Raw genomic sequence first — 14,991 nt, forward strand, 5'->3', positions numbered from 1 at the left:
CTTTGGTCCTTTGAAGTAGAGATTCCATTCATCTCAGTTATATAATGCCATCAGGGCAGTCTGTTATCAGGTCGTCTTGTGGCCCAGGGACTTGTGTTTGATGTTTAGAAATACAACAATTTGTTTAATCCGGTGTACTTTCCTGTACGTTGCTGTGAATATCCCGGGATGACACTTGGTCGTCAATATTCACTGTTAGGAGAGATTGCTGGACGCAGCGATTTCCAGACCAGGCCTTCATAAGACGTGTCTGAAATCTTGTCTAAACTGAATGTATTGGTTTGCCAGAACTATTGATCGGACCAGACGCGATTATCACAACACAGTTTGGCGTGAAGTGATGTGAAGAATGCAGATCACCGTCAGGTAGCTGTCTGATCATTGTGTTTGGCTCTCTCATACCACTATGAAGATCGCCGTTAGGTAGCTGCCAGATCTCTGCATTTAGCTCTGTTGTAATTTATCACAATGCAGATCCCACTGTCGGGTAGGTGTAAGATCCCTGCGTTTAGCTCTCTCATGCTTTATTAAAATACAAATCATGGTCAGGTAATTGGGCGATCAGTGTGTTGAGCCCTCCCATACTTTACCCCTCTGAAGATCACCGTTAGGTAACTGCCAGATCTCTGAGTTTAGCGCTGTCGTGCTTTACCACAATGCAGATCCTCCTAATGTGATCACTGCATTGAACCCATTAGGATTTAACACAATGCAGATCACTTAGTAAGATCCCTACGTTTTGCTCTCTCGTGTTTGAACGGCTTTGAACATTGTTTTTGAATTGGCAACATATTTTTTTCCCTCATTAATTGTGTGTACAGGTGAACCCGGTTAATCCGGACAATAGCGTCCCCGTTAACTCATACGGATTAACTAATCATACATCTCTTTGTAATGTGCAAGCATTCTCAGCTGTTCTCCTACGGAAGGCGAGGTGTGCGAAATAATAAGGTTTCGCTGTACATCCCAAAACATTATTTCCTAAGTTTATGAAAATGTTCCCGTGGAATGCTGTAAACATTGTGCAGTTCACCATAGAAACACAGAAAACAAATGTTCAGGAGAATCAAGTAAATAGTGACCTTGCTCCTACTGACTGACTGAGTTTGGTTTTACGCCGCTTTTAGCAATATTCCAGCAACATCACGGCGGGGGACAACAGAAATGGTCTTCACACATTGTACCCATGTGGGGATTCGAACCCGGGTCTTCGGCGTGACGAGCCAACGCTTTGACCACTAGGCTACCCCAACGCCCCTTACTCCTACTATAGTAAGGTATTGCTGCTATTGGTCTTCTTGGTGTTTTGCCTTGTTCATGTGTACACATACACACACATGCATGGAAAAAGGTCTTGCAACACCCCAGATTTGTATAACTGTCGCAGCGTAACTTTTCCAATATTCTTACCACCTGGATAAATTGCCTCTCAAGGAATAAATACGGCGAATCTAACGCAAAAGGATCTAAACGTAGTTAAGTCATAGAAGCGAGCATGGTAAAATTTGACTTATTATGTATAGTTGATAACTATGGTTGTATGACGTTAGCAAGCCCGGTCATGGTCAAGGTTCTGCTATACAATCCATAAGAAATCGCACACGATTGTACCTAGCACAATGTCAATATCTGCTTTAACCTCTTCCATTTGCAATAACATCGCTGACCCCTCCGCCCTCATTAATTGTATCATACATTGAATTTGAGGTATTGCGTTCCATTGTTTATGGAGGGCTTGTTCCAATACAACTAGATTTTGAACAGGATGATCGCTCTGGCGTATTCTGCGACCATAATGTCCGAAATATGCTCTATGGTCAGGTAATTGGGCCATGTAATTGGGCTACCGATGTCGGTATCGATACCTGTGTTTTCTAATAGGTTGAAAGCAACGTTCATGAAGTCACTTTGTCTGTTTGGTTTAAGTTGTCAATAAGTAGAATGTTTGTGTGTGTACTCCTGTAAAATAATAATAATAATAATAATAAATGCATATTTATAATGCGCCCCTTCCACACCCTAAGGCATGCTCAAAGCGCTACAGAATATTTACACTGGAGTATTTACAGATGAAGTTATACATAATATACTGAGAAAAGGTGGGTTTTAAGTCTGGACTTAAACATCTGATATTGTACTGTTTCTTCACATACTTGAAATGTTGACTTGAGTTCGTATTTAATGCAGGAGCATCGTGAGGCAACTAAGCATATTCACCATACATTGTACAGCATCGGTAAAACACCTTCTAACCCCAATGGTATCCAGCCATATTCTGTTTGTGAGTGAGTTTGGTTCTACACCTTTTTCTATATTCGCACCACATGAATGTGGGAATACTATGAATAGGCTTCGCACTCTGTAATCATTTGGGAATAAGAACATGGGCAATGACGAGCATACATCTTAGCCAACAAGCATATGCCACGATTACCATAAGGTTATGGCTGAAAATATGAATCATAAATCAACATGGCTACATTTAACTAACAGCATTTATTCAATAAAGGCACAGGGCACTCTATGAGAATACATTCGTTTATATTGATTTCAACAATTAACCTCACTGGTTATACTTTGAGAAATTATCATGATAGATATGCTGATTGGCCCTGTTACTTACATTGTACAACCACAACAGGAATATATTCAGATTTACAACTGACAGTAATGAAAATACATGTTCATTGTGACAGAAGGCAGTCTCTTGAAATCCAGGAGCATACAGAGCAGTGTGTATCTTTGTTATAACGATGGTAGCTGATATTCTTTGGAATATACACATTTTGTTCTCTTATTGTAATCCCCCGTGAATACAATTAATAGGAAACTCTACATAAACACATGTTGTGTAGCCAAAAAAAAAGAAAATACTGGCAGTGGCCGTAGTAGACAGTGCATGGCATCAGATAATGACTTGTAGCTTACGCCAGAGACAGTTTGTTGCTGAAAAAATAGGAATCACAATTTGATGCACATTGATGTTCTTTACTTCACGGTACTATGTACATTCAAAATAAACACAACCAATTTTGCTTAAGATCTTGACACACAGTTGTGCGCGAATTTGCCCCTAATTATAAGTGTTTAATTGAACTGTTTCCCAGTGACTTCTTGGCGGCCTTCTTCCAATTTCGCTTCATCTTCGCCTCCTTCTGAAGTTTCTGCTTGCCCTGGATGGCTTTCTTCTTCATCATCTTTGATCTTCCTCTTTTGTTCATGTTTCTTCTCTTGTGGTACATTTCTCTCCTGTTGACTTCACGGACCAAATAGTCTCCCCTTTTTCGCTTCTCCCAGTAGCCTCGTTTTCGTTTCATGTGAGATGACTTCTTCACCAATGCTTTCTGATCAGCTTTGTCAAGGTTCTGGTTTTCGGTTTTCCTCTTCTGTGTCTTCTCCTTTGGAGCGATGTCACCAGAAATATCCTTTTCGGCATCGTCAGTATTTCGCCTTTTTCGAATCAGAATTACCTCCCCTCTTTTAACTCTATCCAGCTCCATTGAATCGGGATCCACTCTCTTCACCCTCAGGAGATTCTTGCCCTCTCTCTTTTTTCTCGAAAGTGCTAAACTGCCGTCCACATCATGTCTCTTTTCGCGTGATAGTTCCACATCTAGTTCATCGCCTCTCTTCATGCGAGAGAGACCGATAATTTCAGACAAATCCTGCCTTTTTTCACGAGATAAGACGGGATTGTCGTCAAGGTCGCCTCTTTTCATTCGAGAAAGTGCGGGATTTTCCATGTCGCCTCGTTTCTCTCGAGAGAGGGATGGCATTTCATCTGTGTTATATCTCTTCATGCGTGACAATCCGTCATTCACGACAACATCTCGTCTCTTGGTACGAGAAAGCTCGGGAACTTCAGCATCTAGTCGCTTCACTCTGCTTAACTGACTTTCTAGATCCAAGTCTATAGCTCGTTCACTTGATCTCTTTCCAATGGACGAACCCTGAAAATAAAATATAATCAAATGAAAAAACAATGTAAACAGAACAGAATTTACTCAATGACTCAAAATTGCTAAACACACTGACTATGCGTCTTGATGTCAATCTGTTTTGGCAAGACAGTCTTCAGTCAATGTCTGTTTTGAGGTTATGTTTAAATTTTAATAGTTGTATTATACATTAAACTACGGTTATATCGAACGTAAAGGGCCCATTGATCTCATTTCGTTATTACCGTTGTACGATTTAGATTTAAATTTCGAGTAAAATACACAGCTAGTGGCAAGGACCAAACAGGTCGTTATATCCGTAGTTTCACTCACTCGTACGAATTTCGAGTAAAATCAAACGCGTGTTCGTTATAAACGTTATAAACGTAGTGTATTTTGTATAACACGACCAGTGAAGATCCGGGTTAGAATGAACCTTCAGTAACCCATGCTTGTCGTAAGAGGCGACTAACGGGATCGGGTGGTCAGGCTCGCTGACTTGGTTGACACATGTAATCGGTTCCCAGTTGCGCAGATCGATGCTCATGATCTTGATCACTGGATTATCTGGCCCAGACTTGATTATTTACAGACCGCCGCCAAATAGCTGGAATATTGCTGAGTGCGGCGTAAAACTAACTCACTCACTCACTATTGCATAACACCAACGGTGGGCTTAACTGGCACAACAGTGATGACTGTACAGAGCCCTGAGAATCGGTGATTCACACCAGGTGTTCGGGATAGGGGGAAAATACATTGATACTTTCCAAATCATGTTTTGGCATCAACATATATGCAATGCTAACAAACGTGCTACATAAAACTATTGAAATCTCGCCAACTCGGTACATGTATATTAGTCATCATGATTCAGGTTCCAGTTGTCAAAGACCGCCTCCGTGGTGTAGTGGTTAGAGCGTCCGCCCAGAGAGCGGAAGGTAGTGGGTTCGATCCCCGACCGCGTCATACCAAAAGACGTTAAAATATGGTACTTGTTGGTCCCTGCCTGACGCTCGGCATTAATGGGTACAACAAGGACTGGTCGGCTCGGAGTCAGTATAATGTGTCTGAGTGGGGTATTCATGTTTCACTGCGGCATGGTATCTCAGTGGGCTAGCACTATAAAACCAGCTTAAGTCTGGGCTAGTACAAGCAACCGCACATACACATACACACGCATGCACGTCGTCATATGAGCGAAATATTCTCAAGTACGACGTAAAACCCAATTTCACCTCACCTCACCTCACCAGTTGTCAAATACAATAACCAAATACGTATAGATAGTGTAAAAACAACTTCTCAGCGTCGATGTTACATAGAAAAAAATGGTATCCGAAATAATTTACTTAACACAGAAAGAGCTTGCCTTTCCTTATATTGTTACGCAGATGTGTTCTGTCTCTCGAACGCCCCTTCCCTAAGATGTCGAGAATCGTATGATGCTCATACCATTAGTATGCCTGTTCAGTATCAAGACTGTCAGGCAACCTCGTGGATACACATTCTTTGTAATTTTACAGTACACAAACCCCACAATGGCGTCTTCATCGCACATTTTGCATCAATCTTAAAAAAATCAATGTTTGACACATGTTAGGCTGTTTCAGTCTAGACACAAAACTAGAAGAAGTGTTATATTAAAACATCGGTATCCGGTATCTAATGTCTTGAAACCACAGAACAAATATAAAAATGATGAACTAAATTGATTTGACATATTGCGGGCAATGCTATAATTGTTACAATTTACAAATAGTTATATTATGATAATCAAAACATCTTCTGAGATGCGACACTTATTGATCAGAAAATCTATACATTCATGTTAACGTCTCGCGAGCACACCATCTGTGAACATGTGCCGTGTCAACAGGTGCGAGCTATTCTTTGGGAAGGGTGTTTTACTGTTTAAGGTGTGAACGCTCACGATGACTGAACAGATGTTCACCTGAACATTAACAGTTATAGTTTAGTTGCATTTGTGTCATGTTTTAGATATGTGTAGACAATGTGCTTAACAAGCAGGAATTACGACGACAAGATAGGCTTTTGTGTCGTATGTATGTATGTATGTATGTATGTATGTATGTATGTATGTATGTATGTATGTATGTATGTATGTATGTATGTATGTATGTATGTATGTATGTATGTATGTATGTATGTATGTATGTATGTATGTATGTATGAGTGTATGTGTGTATGTGTGTATGTGTATGTGTTTGTATGTATACTAGGCACATAAAGAAACTGTACATACAAAAATTTATAATCTAAATTTATCAAACCTGTGTAGATACATAAGGATTTAAACTCAGAGATAAATGACATGTATCCAACATGCATGCACGTGCCACGTTCCATGACGGCAGTGGGTTCGTCCTTGAGACGTGCAATACGTTGTTGCACGTACATTCCGGGAAAGAGAAACAGAGCAAATGAATGCCTCACAATACTGTCACTTTGGAAAGCTCAACTCATGTCCTTGCGATCGTTCAAAAAATTAAACGGCTATTGAAACGCATAGCATGCCAAGGCTCACGTCTGCACAACGTCATGAGGCCATTGGGATGGTCCGTGGGGGAATGTCTCAACGACAAGTGGCTGCACATTTCCACTGCCACCGGAACACCATTTCTGCACTGGTGAGACGCTACCAGAACACAAATGACGTCATCGATCGGCCACGTTCTGGACGTCCACGTGTAACAACGCCAAGACAGGACAGATGGATAAGGGTGACCCATCTGCGCCACAGGTTTCAGACTGCAGTGATGACTGCCCGAACCATCCCAGGACTTCGCCGTATCCACCCAAACACAGTTCGACAACGTTTACGTCATCACGGGATCAGACCACGACGTCCCGCCATACGGCCTATCCTGACACAACGTCATCGACAAGCTCACCGAATGTGGTTCCGAAATCATGTCCGCAGACCCTTGTTTTGGTGGAGAAATGTTGTTTTTACAGATGAGTCCAGGTTTAACATTTCCCATAGACGCGTGGGATAACGTTATGCACAGGCCTGTGTCTTGGAGAGGAATCGCTTTGGTGGTGGTCCCGTGATGATTTGGCGAGGAATAACAGCACGCCAAAGAACTCCTTTGGTGATTGTTCAGGGCAACTTAACTGGTGTGGGCTACAGGGATCAGATTCTTCGATCTGTGGCAATTCCTTTTCTGCAACGTCATGGCTCTGGGTTAACATTCCAACAGGACAATGCCCGCCCTCATACGGCAAGGGTTGCTATGGATTTCTTGCAACACCACAACGTTGACTTACTGCCTTGGCCTGCAAATTCAACGGATCTCTCCCCGATAGAGCATGTTCGGGACGAGAAAGATCGACGTCTACGCCGTCTTCCTCATCCGCCAGATAACGTCCTTGGCCTTGCAACAGAACTTGAGAGAATCTGGCGTGACATCCCACAAGCCTTCCTTGCACGTCAATGCCGATTGTGGACATACCCGTTATTGAGCTTGTGACATGGTCGTTTGACCCCTGTCCCGCTTGTGGACTCGTGACGTCATTGTGATTGACTTTTCAATTGAAATTCTCCCGACTTGTTATGGTCTCATGATCCCTCCATTAAAATTTATATGTACCTTTGACATTGTTATCGTACTTTATGTGCCTAGTATATGTGTGTGTGTGTATATATGTGTGTATGTATGTATGTATGTATGTGTGTGTAGTATGTATGTATGTATGTGTGTATGTGTATGTATGTGTGTATATGTATGTATGTGTGTATGTATGTGTATATGTATGTGTATATGTGTATGTGTTTGTATGTATGTATGTATTTATGTATGTTTGCATGTGTGTATGTATGTATGTATGTATGTAATGTATGCATGTGTGTATGTATGCACGCACGCACGCATACATGTATGCATGGATGTATGTATGTGTCTATGTATGTATGCATCCATGTATGTAAGTATGACCTGTCTGCCTGCCTGACTCTGTGTGTGTGTGTGTGTGTCTGTCTGGATGGATGGGTCTGTGTGTATATGTGTATGTATGTCTGTATATATGTGTGTCTGCGTGTGCGAGCGTGTATGTGTGTATGTCTTTGCTAATGTATGTAAACGCAGATATGAACCAATACGGTATTTCATGCACACCAACAGAAAACATTACTGTGCCTGGTGTAACGTAATAGTTAAAATAGTGTTGGGCCTTTGTCCATACGTTAATGGACAATGTCGAATACCGCATGCAAAGTGAAATAGACAATATGGTAAAACAGAGACACGCAATGTACAACGAAACATGGTTGGTCTGGATGGAAAGGGATCCTCGTGTAATCATCAGAGTGAGTGAGTGAGCTGGGTTTTACGTCGGTTTAATATGAAGCCCGTGGAATAATACGTTAATACTGTTATATTCCATGATGCGGCGTGCTTTAGTGTCCTTTTAACATACGTTATGAACTGACTGACAGACTGAGTTGGGTTTTACGTCGCTTTTAGCAATATTCCAGCAATATCACGACGGGGGGACACCAGAAATGGGCTTCACACATTGTGCCCATGTGGGGAATCGAACCCGGGTCTTCGGCGTGACGAGCCAACGCTTTAACCCACCGCCCCGTAATCATTAGAATATTATGTATCTGGATTAACGTGTCCTGGATGTCGCGATGTGTCTCTTACTCTTCCCTGACCTTACCAGCCGTACATGGCCGTCTGACGAGGTTTGACTGTATTCTGTGACTGAAACATGGGACTACGACCTACATCCACTCCCAAACACTTTGACATTATCCTCCGGGGAACAGATGAACAACATTAGTGGCGTGGGCTGTCATCCAGATAGAGCTGTGAACAGCTCGAGATGTGACCTACATATGAGGTGATCATTTTTTCAGCTGACAGAGAACGATGTTTGATAAACTGTATGTACATGCATTCAGTGTGATAAGCTGTATGTACGTGCATTCAGTGTAATAGTCTGCATGTACAAGCATAGGGTACAATAAGGTGTGTGCATACATCCAGTATAAAGAGCTGTATGTATAATTATGCATTTAGTTTGATAAGAGTTTACTAACATGTACGTCAGCGTGTTGTAGGATGTTCACATTAATACACTAAGTAGAGATTATTACACGAACAAGTGTCATACGACGTATACGAAACGAGTGTGAAATTTTGTATTGGCCGAGCGAGGGCAATACACAATTTTGCACGTGTAATTTCTTTATTATCCATTTTATTCATGTACATTTGTGCAGTAAAACACGGTAAGCATGTGTGACAGCCCTGTTCATTGACGTCACGTTCAATTGTTTAATGACGTCACATACGATGATATACGGAAACAGTGGTTGCTAGGCAAAAGTGATATGTGCACATGTGCACATATGATCATATGACACTGGTTATGTTTCACCATATGGATAATAAACTGCGTTAGACCACGTCTTTCAAAGTGTATCTACCTGAATTTGTAAGTGGCGAATATTTTCCTTTTTTCATATCTCCGGCTAACTTGCGATAATTGCCAGTTCATGATGAAAAAGTGTAAATCATGCTGGGAATCTATGTAAATAGCAGAGGCACTGCGAGTCCCCTTGGTCCCCAGAGTGGTGTTCCTACCTATGACATCTAGCCCCATTTTCACGTCGTACCGTTGCCAAATAGTCACTCGGTTTTAATGTTCTATAACTAGTTTTAAACCAATCTGTGATATGTTTCTAGGTGTTGTCAGGTCTGTCCTTCGAAGACAGTTTTGACAGTTGTCGTAAACGTGTATAACTTGATAAAGTCACACCGTGGCTTCAATACTTAAATTTAAACTCACTCACTCACTTCTGGCATAATCGAGCCACTTTTAACTCTACAAATACCTAATGCAATAAGACTACTGTGTGGAAACATCATATCTTGGTGTGCACCATTCTGTACTATACATTACCACTTGACACATTTATATTGTAAACAAGAAACTGAATCGCTGAGTATTTCCTTAATGTCGTGGACCGTAGTATGGTGATCTACCTTCAGTTGTTGGCGATAAATAGCCCAGTTTTACAATGCATTGTCCAAAATAGTTGTCTACATTTTAAGATATATGCTAGCTAGTTTTAACCCATTTTGTGATAATCGAGTCATTTTACTGTCCTTCGTTGACAGGGTTATACATTATGTGTATTTATCATGAAAATATAATAATTTAGTCACGATATGGCTGAAATATTGCCGATGTGACTTTAAATTTTATCTTAACTGACTCACTCACTCACCTTAATGTCGTGTATCCTGTATCGTCACACAATTCAATTATCAGTATTTCTGAGGCCATGAGAAAAGTGGGCATTGGAAATAAACACAAGCTAAATGTTAATAGTTATATCTTGGAAAGTTCACCTAGGTATTTCTTAATGTTGTGTATCATTACACTATTCAATTATCAGTATGCATTAGCTCACGATAAATTGGGATTGGAAATGAATACGAACCAAAGGGAAATATTTTCATCTTGAATTGATCAAACAAAATCCACCACTGAAATATTTGATCTGATTACATTTTGATGGACATTGTAAACGACCTTTTGCCATTCTTCTTAAAAGCTAATTAAAGTGTTTTATTGGGTTTTAGAAATCCGTCATCTCTGCTGGTTCCAAATGTAATAATGAACCTGCTTAAACTGAAATCCTCGGCAAGAAGAGTCACATCGCTACTTAACTGGAGTGGACGTTCTATTTTTTTCTTAAGTATGATTTGATATAAGAGGATTTAAAGGTCCCCGCAAAAACTCTGCAACCCTCTTGAAGAGCAAAAAACACGATGCAGCAATCACGTCTGTATCAAGAGCCCAATCAGTAAGTCTGAAGCACCTTCCTCAGGGTTCGATAAAAATACATGAGGACGTCCATTGTGAGTGATTGGAAAAATATTGATGCCGTGTAATGCACTTAAAGTTAGTCTGGTGCCATGGTGACGTAATGCCAAAATATTGCCTCATAAATGTTTGATGTTTTGGTGTGTTATTTTTTTATTTTTGAACGTCGTTGCTGCTAGCAATCTTATGGCCTCTCCTTTGAAAATAACAGAAATATAGGATGATCACATTATTTAAAACCATTCTAGACGGGTGCCAACGGTGGGGCAGGATGCGCTCACCTTTTCGCGACCACCTGTATCATCACTATTTCATATTGATTCATAAACACAAGCTCTGTCATCGTATCGCATGGTGACAATCACTGGATTGTCTGGTTCAGACCCGATTTGTTTACAAACAACATCATACAGCTCCAATACTGCTGAAACAAATACCTGCTCATGATATAGCCACAATTGTACAATCGACTCTTCTTTTGGCAGAGATTTCTTATGAATGTGGAAAGGGTTTTGTTGCCTCTGTTTACATAATGATAACGAATTCATTCTGCAAATGATTCTGCATGATACGAGCAAACTATGGGGCAGAGTTGTTGGTATATAAACATATTTGTGTTTTTTTTGTGCATATTAATAAACAACGTCTGAAGGGTATTTATATCTGTATATCTATTCCACAAACGGAAGACTCACATTTCACAATCAGCCGAAGAGATGATCGTATTCATGAATGAGCTGGATTTAACACGGATTTTGACAGTGTTCCAGTTATATCCTAGCATGCTATATCCTAGTTCTATCAGATGTGGAAGGACAGTCCGAGGTGATGGAGATATCAGACGTTTACCACTTTCAAACTTAGGTCCACGGGTAAAGATGGAGCTGACAAACCTAGAAACAGAATTGGGTCGAATCCTGTTTCCAACCAACATCGTAGGCTTATGACACAACACTGCATGGCGAGGCGCCTTAGACAGCTGAGCCATCGGTGAACCTAAAATATTCATGACAGTCTGTAGCATGTCACAACTGATCTCTATTTGTAAATCTATTACAAGTATAAACTGCCTTTAATATCATATAGGCAAGAGACATTTCCATACTTCTCTTTTCCACACTCAAAGTCGACATGGACTGAGACAAGGATGTATTTCTTTTCCACTTTTCTTATGCTAACGATTTAACGAACGCTTTCGCAATCAGATTTCAACAATGGGTATACAAGAATCTGCTGCAGGGCAGGGAGGAATACAGAACTGTTATGTACATGTACAATGATACCATGTGTTCAGTAATTCATCGTCAGTCGAGCGTGAGGCTCGATCAAATCACATTGTATGACTACTGAGTTAGGTAAATGATCCACAAAGCATGGACTGTAACGTGTGCATCACCGACGATAAATTTACATGTCATTTGAGTGTTACTGGTGCCTATATATTACTATTTGCAGATTCTATTACAAAAATGTGTTCTACGTTAAGACATATCGTCTTACGTAGACAATCATGGAGCTAATGTATTGTGGAATAGTCGGGTGTTAATAAACAGTATATCGGGATATAATGAAATAGTAAGCTATGTGTGCTGCAACGTGTGTGTCTATTTTTTAATAGTAGTGTTAAATGGGTTTCAAATCCCATCAATCTTTCAATGTGCAAAAATGATTTTTAAAGCACCATGTGAATTCTAAACAAATATATGAATTCTAACCAAATATTTATCAGAATGATTAATTGTTTATTCCCACATTCTGCTTACGAGGCGAGTTCATTTATTATGTCATGTCACACAATACGTTGTGACGTCATCGCTATCCAGGGAGAGACCAAAGTGACGTCATACCTGTTGCATACAGACTGTATCTGATTTCGATCAAACCAGTTTTTATTCAAAGGAAATCTTTAACCAGCCAAAAATTACAAATTCAATCTACGTTGTCCAACTGACAATTCTGCCTCGTCCTGTTAGTAAATATTTAAAAATAAGATTCGTTTAGTCTTGGAATATTATTTCCACTGTCGCCCTGCTCTAGTGGTTTGAATGTTGACAAACAATGTTGACAAACAATGCATGCATTCATGAAAGACAATGCTGATGATAACATCGCAGAGCATTATCGTTCTATCGCTGACCTGGTCAAGGTCATTTAATGACAGCATGCCCCAGGGATATTAACAGTGAGCAATATATCAATATATCAATAACTACAATAATAAACAATAACAATAATAAATGGTCTACAATAATACAGTAATATTCCATCTATTTTAGTGCTTTTTTTCCCCACCCGGTGGTAATTTTATTGTAATATTTCAAAGACCATAAAGGAACACGTTTGTTTGGTGATATTCCCCTGACCACGAGGCGTCGCGGTTGCTGAAAATCAATACACTTTGATTGTCCATCTGACGCGTGAGTGTTGACTGATTACAGCCCGGATGTACGGGCACCTGTCTCATAATGGCCACCAGCAACATAATGGTTTCTGTTATTCCCAGTTTCCGTAGATGTTTATCTCGTAAACAATGTTTGAATGTCTGGATCATGAAATACACTAATATATATATATTTTTTATAGACGTCAGGCACGCATGGAGTTTGCTGCACGAACATACATCATAACCAGACTGTTTTTTAAACGCTGCACGCAGCAGTATTACAGCTATTTGACAGGTCTGTATACATTTAGGGGCGGTGGGGTAGCGTGGTGGCTGAAGTGTTCGCTCGTCACGCTGAAGACCCGGGTTCCATTCTCCACATGGGTACAATGTGTAAAGCTCTTTTCTGGTGTCCCCCGCCGTTTTATTGCTGTAATATTGCTAAACGCGGCGTAAAACTACACTTACTAACTCACTCACACACTGTAGAAATTTGAGACTCGACCTGACGATGCAGTGATTGACATCAAGAGCATCGACCAATGCAATTGGATTTCAATGACATTCATCAACCAAAGTCAGCGGGCCGGACCACCCGATCGTATTTGAACACTCTTGCGGCAAGCATGTTTTGCTCAAGGCCTATTCTATCCCGAAATCTTCATGAGATATTAATCTCGAAATTTAGTGCCGATGTGGTGCTTATGCATTAACCGAATGTTATTTAAACATTACTGTGATTCACAGACCGAAACTGATCTCTGTAATATGTAGAAGTCTGAGTTGCTTCCGTTGCAATTTATTTCACTGAAATAATCAGTGAACTTGAGAGGTATGGTTGCCAAGAGGGGACATCGCTGTATCGTCTACAGTTACGGCCTCGACTAGCGAAATAGCAACAAGGCGAAACTACATAGGACTAAGAAGAGTCAGTTGAACAAGCGATTTACCACAACAATCTTTCCTCGTCACTATATGGCCGGAATACTGCCAATGTCGTTACATTTTAACCCACTCACTACAATAATAACTCGCTTTCTCATCACAATACGAAATATTTGAGTTAACCAAGCAGCGTCTGGTCGTTTTTAACCACATTCATAGTAAATTTAAACCTACTGCTATTTTTATTCGTGCATATATGTTATTTTAATGTATGGCTAGATTATCTAAATTGCTAACAGCTGAAGGGATGGTGTAAATCCAGCTAGGGTCCATGCAGGAAGCAAGAGTACTGTAAGTCCCCATGGTCCCTAGCATGGTGATCTACTTTCAGTGTTGGCAATATATAGCCTATATATGGCATTGTCACCTATAGTTAAAATGTTTAGTGTTAATTACCAGTTTTAAATTGAATGTGATAACCTAGTTGTTTTACTGTTCTTCGCTGACAGGTTTTTAAAAGATGTTTGTAGTCAAGATATGGCTGAAATATTGCCGATGTGACTTAAAATCTTGACTCACTCACTCACTCGTATTTAACGAAAACCAGAGACTGTGTAAGTTGGGTTTAACGGTTCTTTGAACAGAACTCCCGTTATGTGTCGACGTGTGAAATGTATTTGGATGAACCTAAGAAGCGATGCAGGTCTCAGACGGTTACCACGTTGGTGAAACCTAATAGCTTATGTATGGTGTGGACACACCTGGATTCGAACTCACAATCACAGGTTCCTGGCACGCCAAGGGGGAAGCAACTCTTCATGACGACTGCACTACCCGTGTTCCCAATTATACCTAGCTGACAAATGATAGTACGGAACATGATAGTACGGAGGCTGACAGGCTGACACATGATAGTACGAT

The 14,991-nt window shown here is 40.5% G+C and overlaps 1 protein-coding gene across 1 annotated transcript in view; it reads right to left on the minus strand.

Annotated features, from left to right (window-relative positions):
• Nucleotides 1–2,477: 2,477 nt before the first annotated feature.
• LOC124283448 overlaps nucleotides 2,478–14,991 on the minus strand; it is a 41,935-nt gene continuing 29,421 nt past the window's right edge. The window contains exon 2 of the mRNA XM_046719509.1: nucleotides 2,478–3,950. Coding sequence (XP_046575465.1) covers nucleotides 3,078–3,950 — 873 coding nt within the window. The 3' untranslated portion in view covers nucleotides 2,478–3,077. The remainder of the gene's footprint in view (nucleotides 3,951–14,991) is intronic.

This window comes from Haliotis rubra, unplaced genomic scaffold (assembly GCF_003918875.1).
Source record: "Haliotis rubra isolate DU_JTF1 unplaced genomic scaffold, ASM391887v1 Scf316, whole genome shotgun sequence".
Classification (NCBI taxonomy): domain Eukaryota; kingdom Metazoa; phylum Mollusca; class Gastropoda; order Lepetellida; family Haliotidae; genus Haliotis; species Haliotis rubra.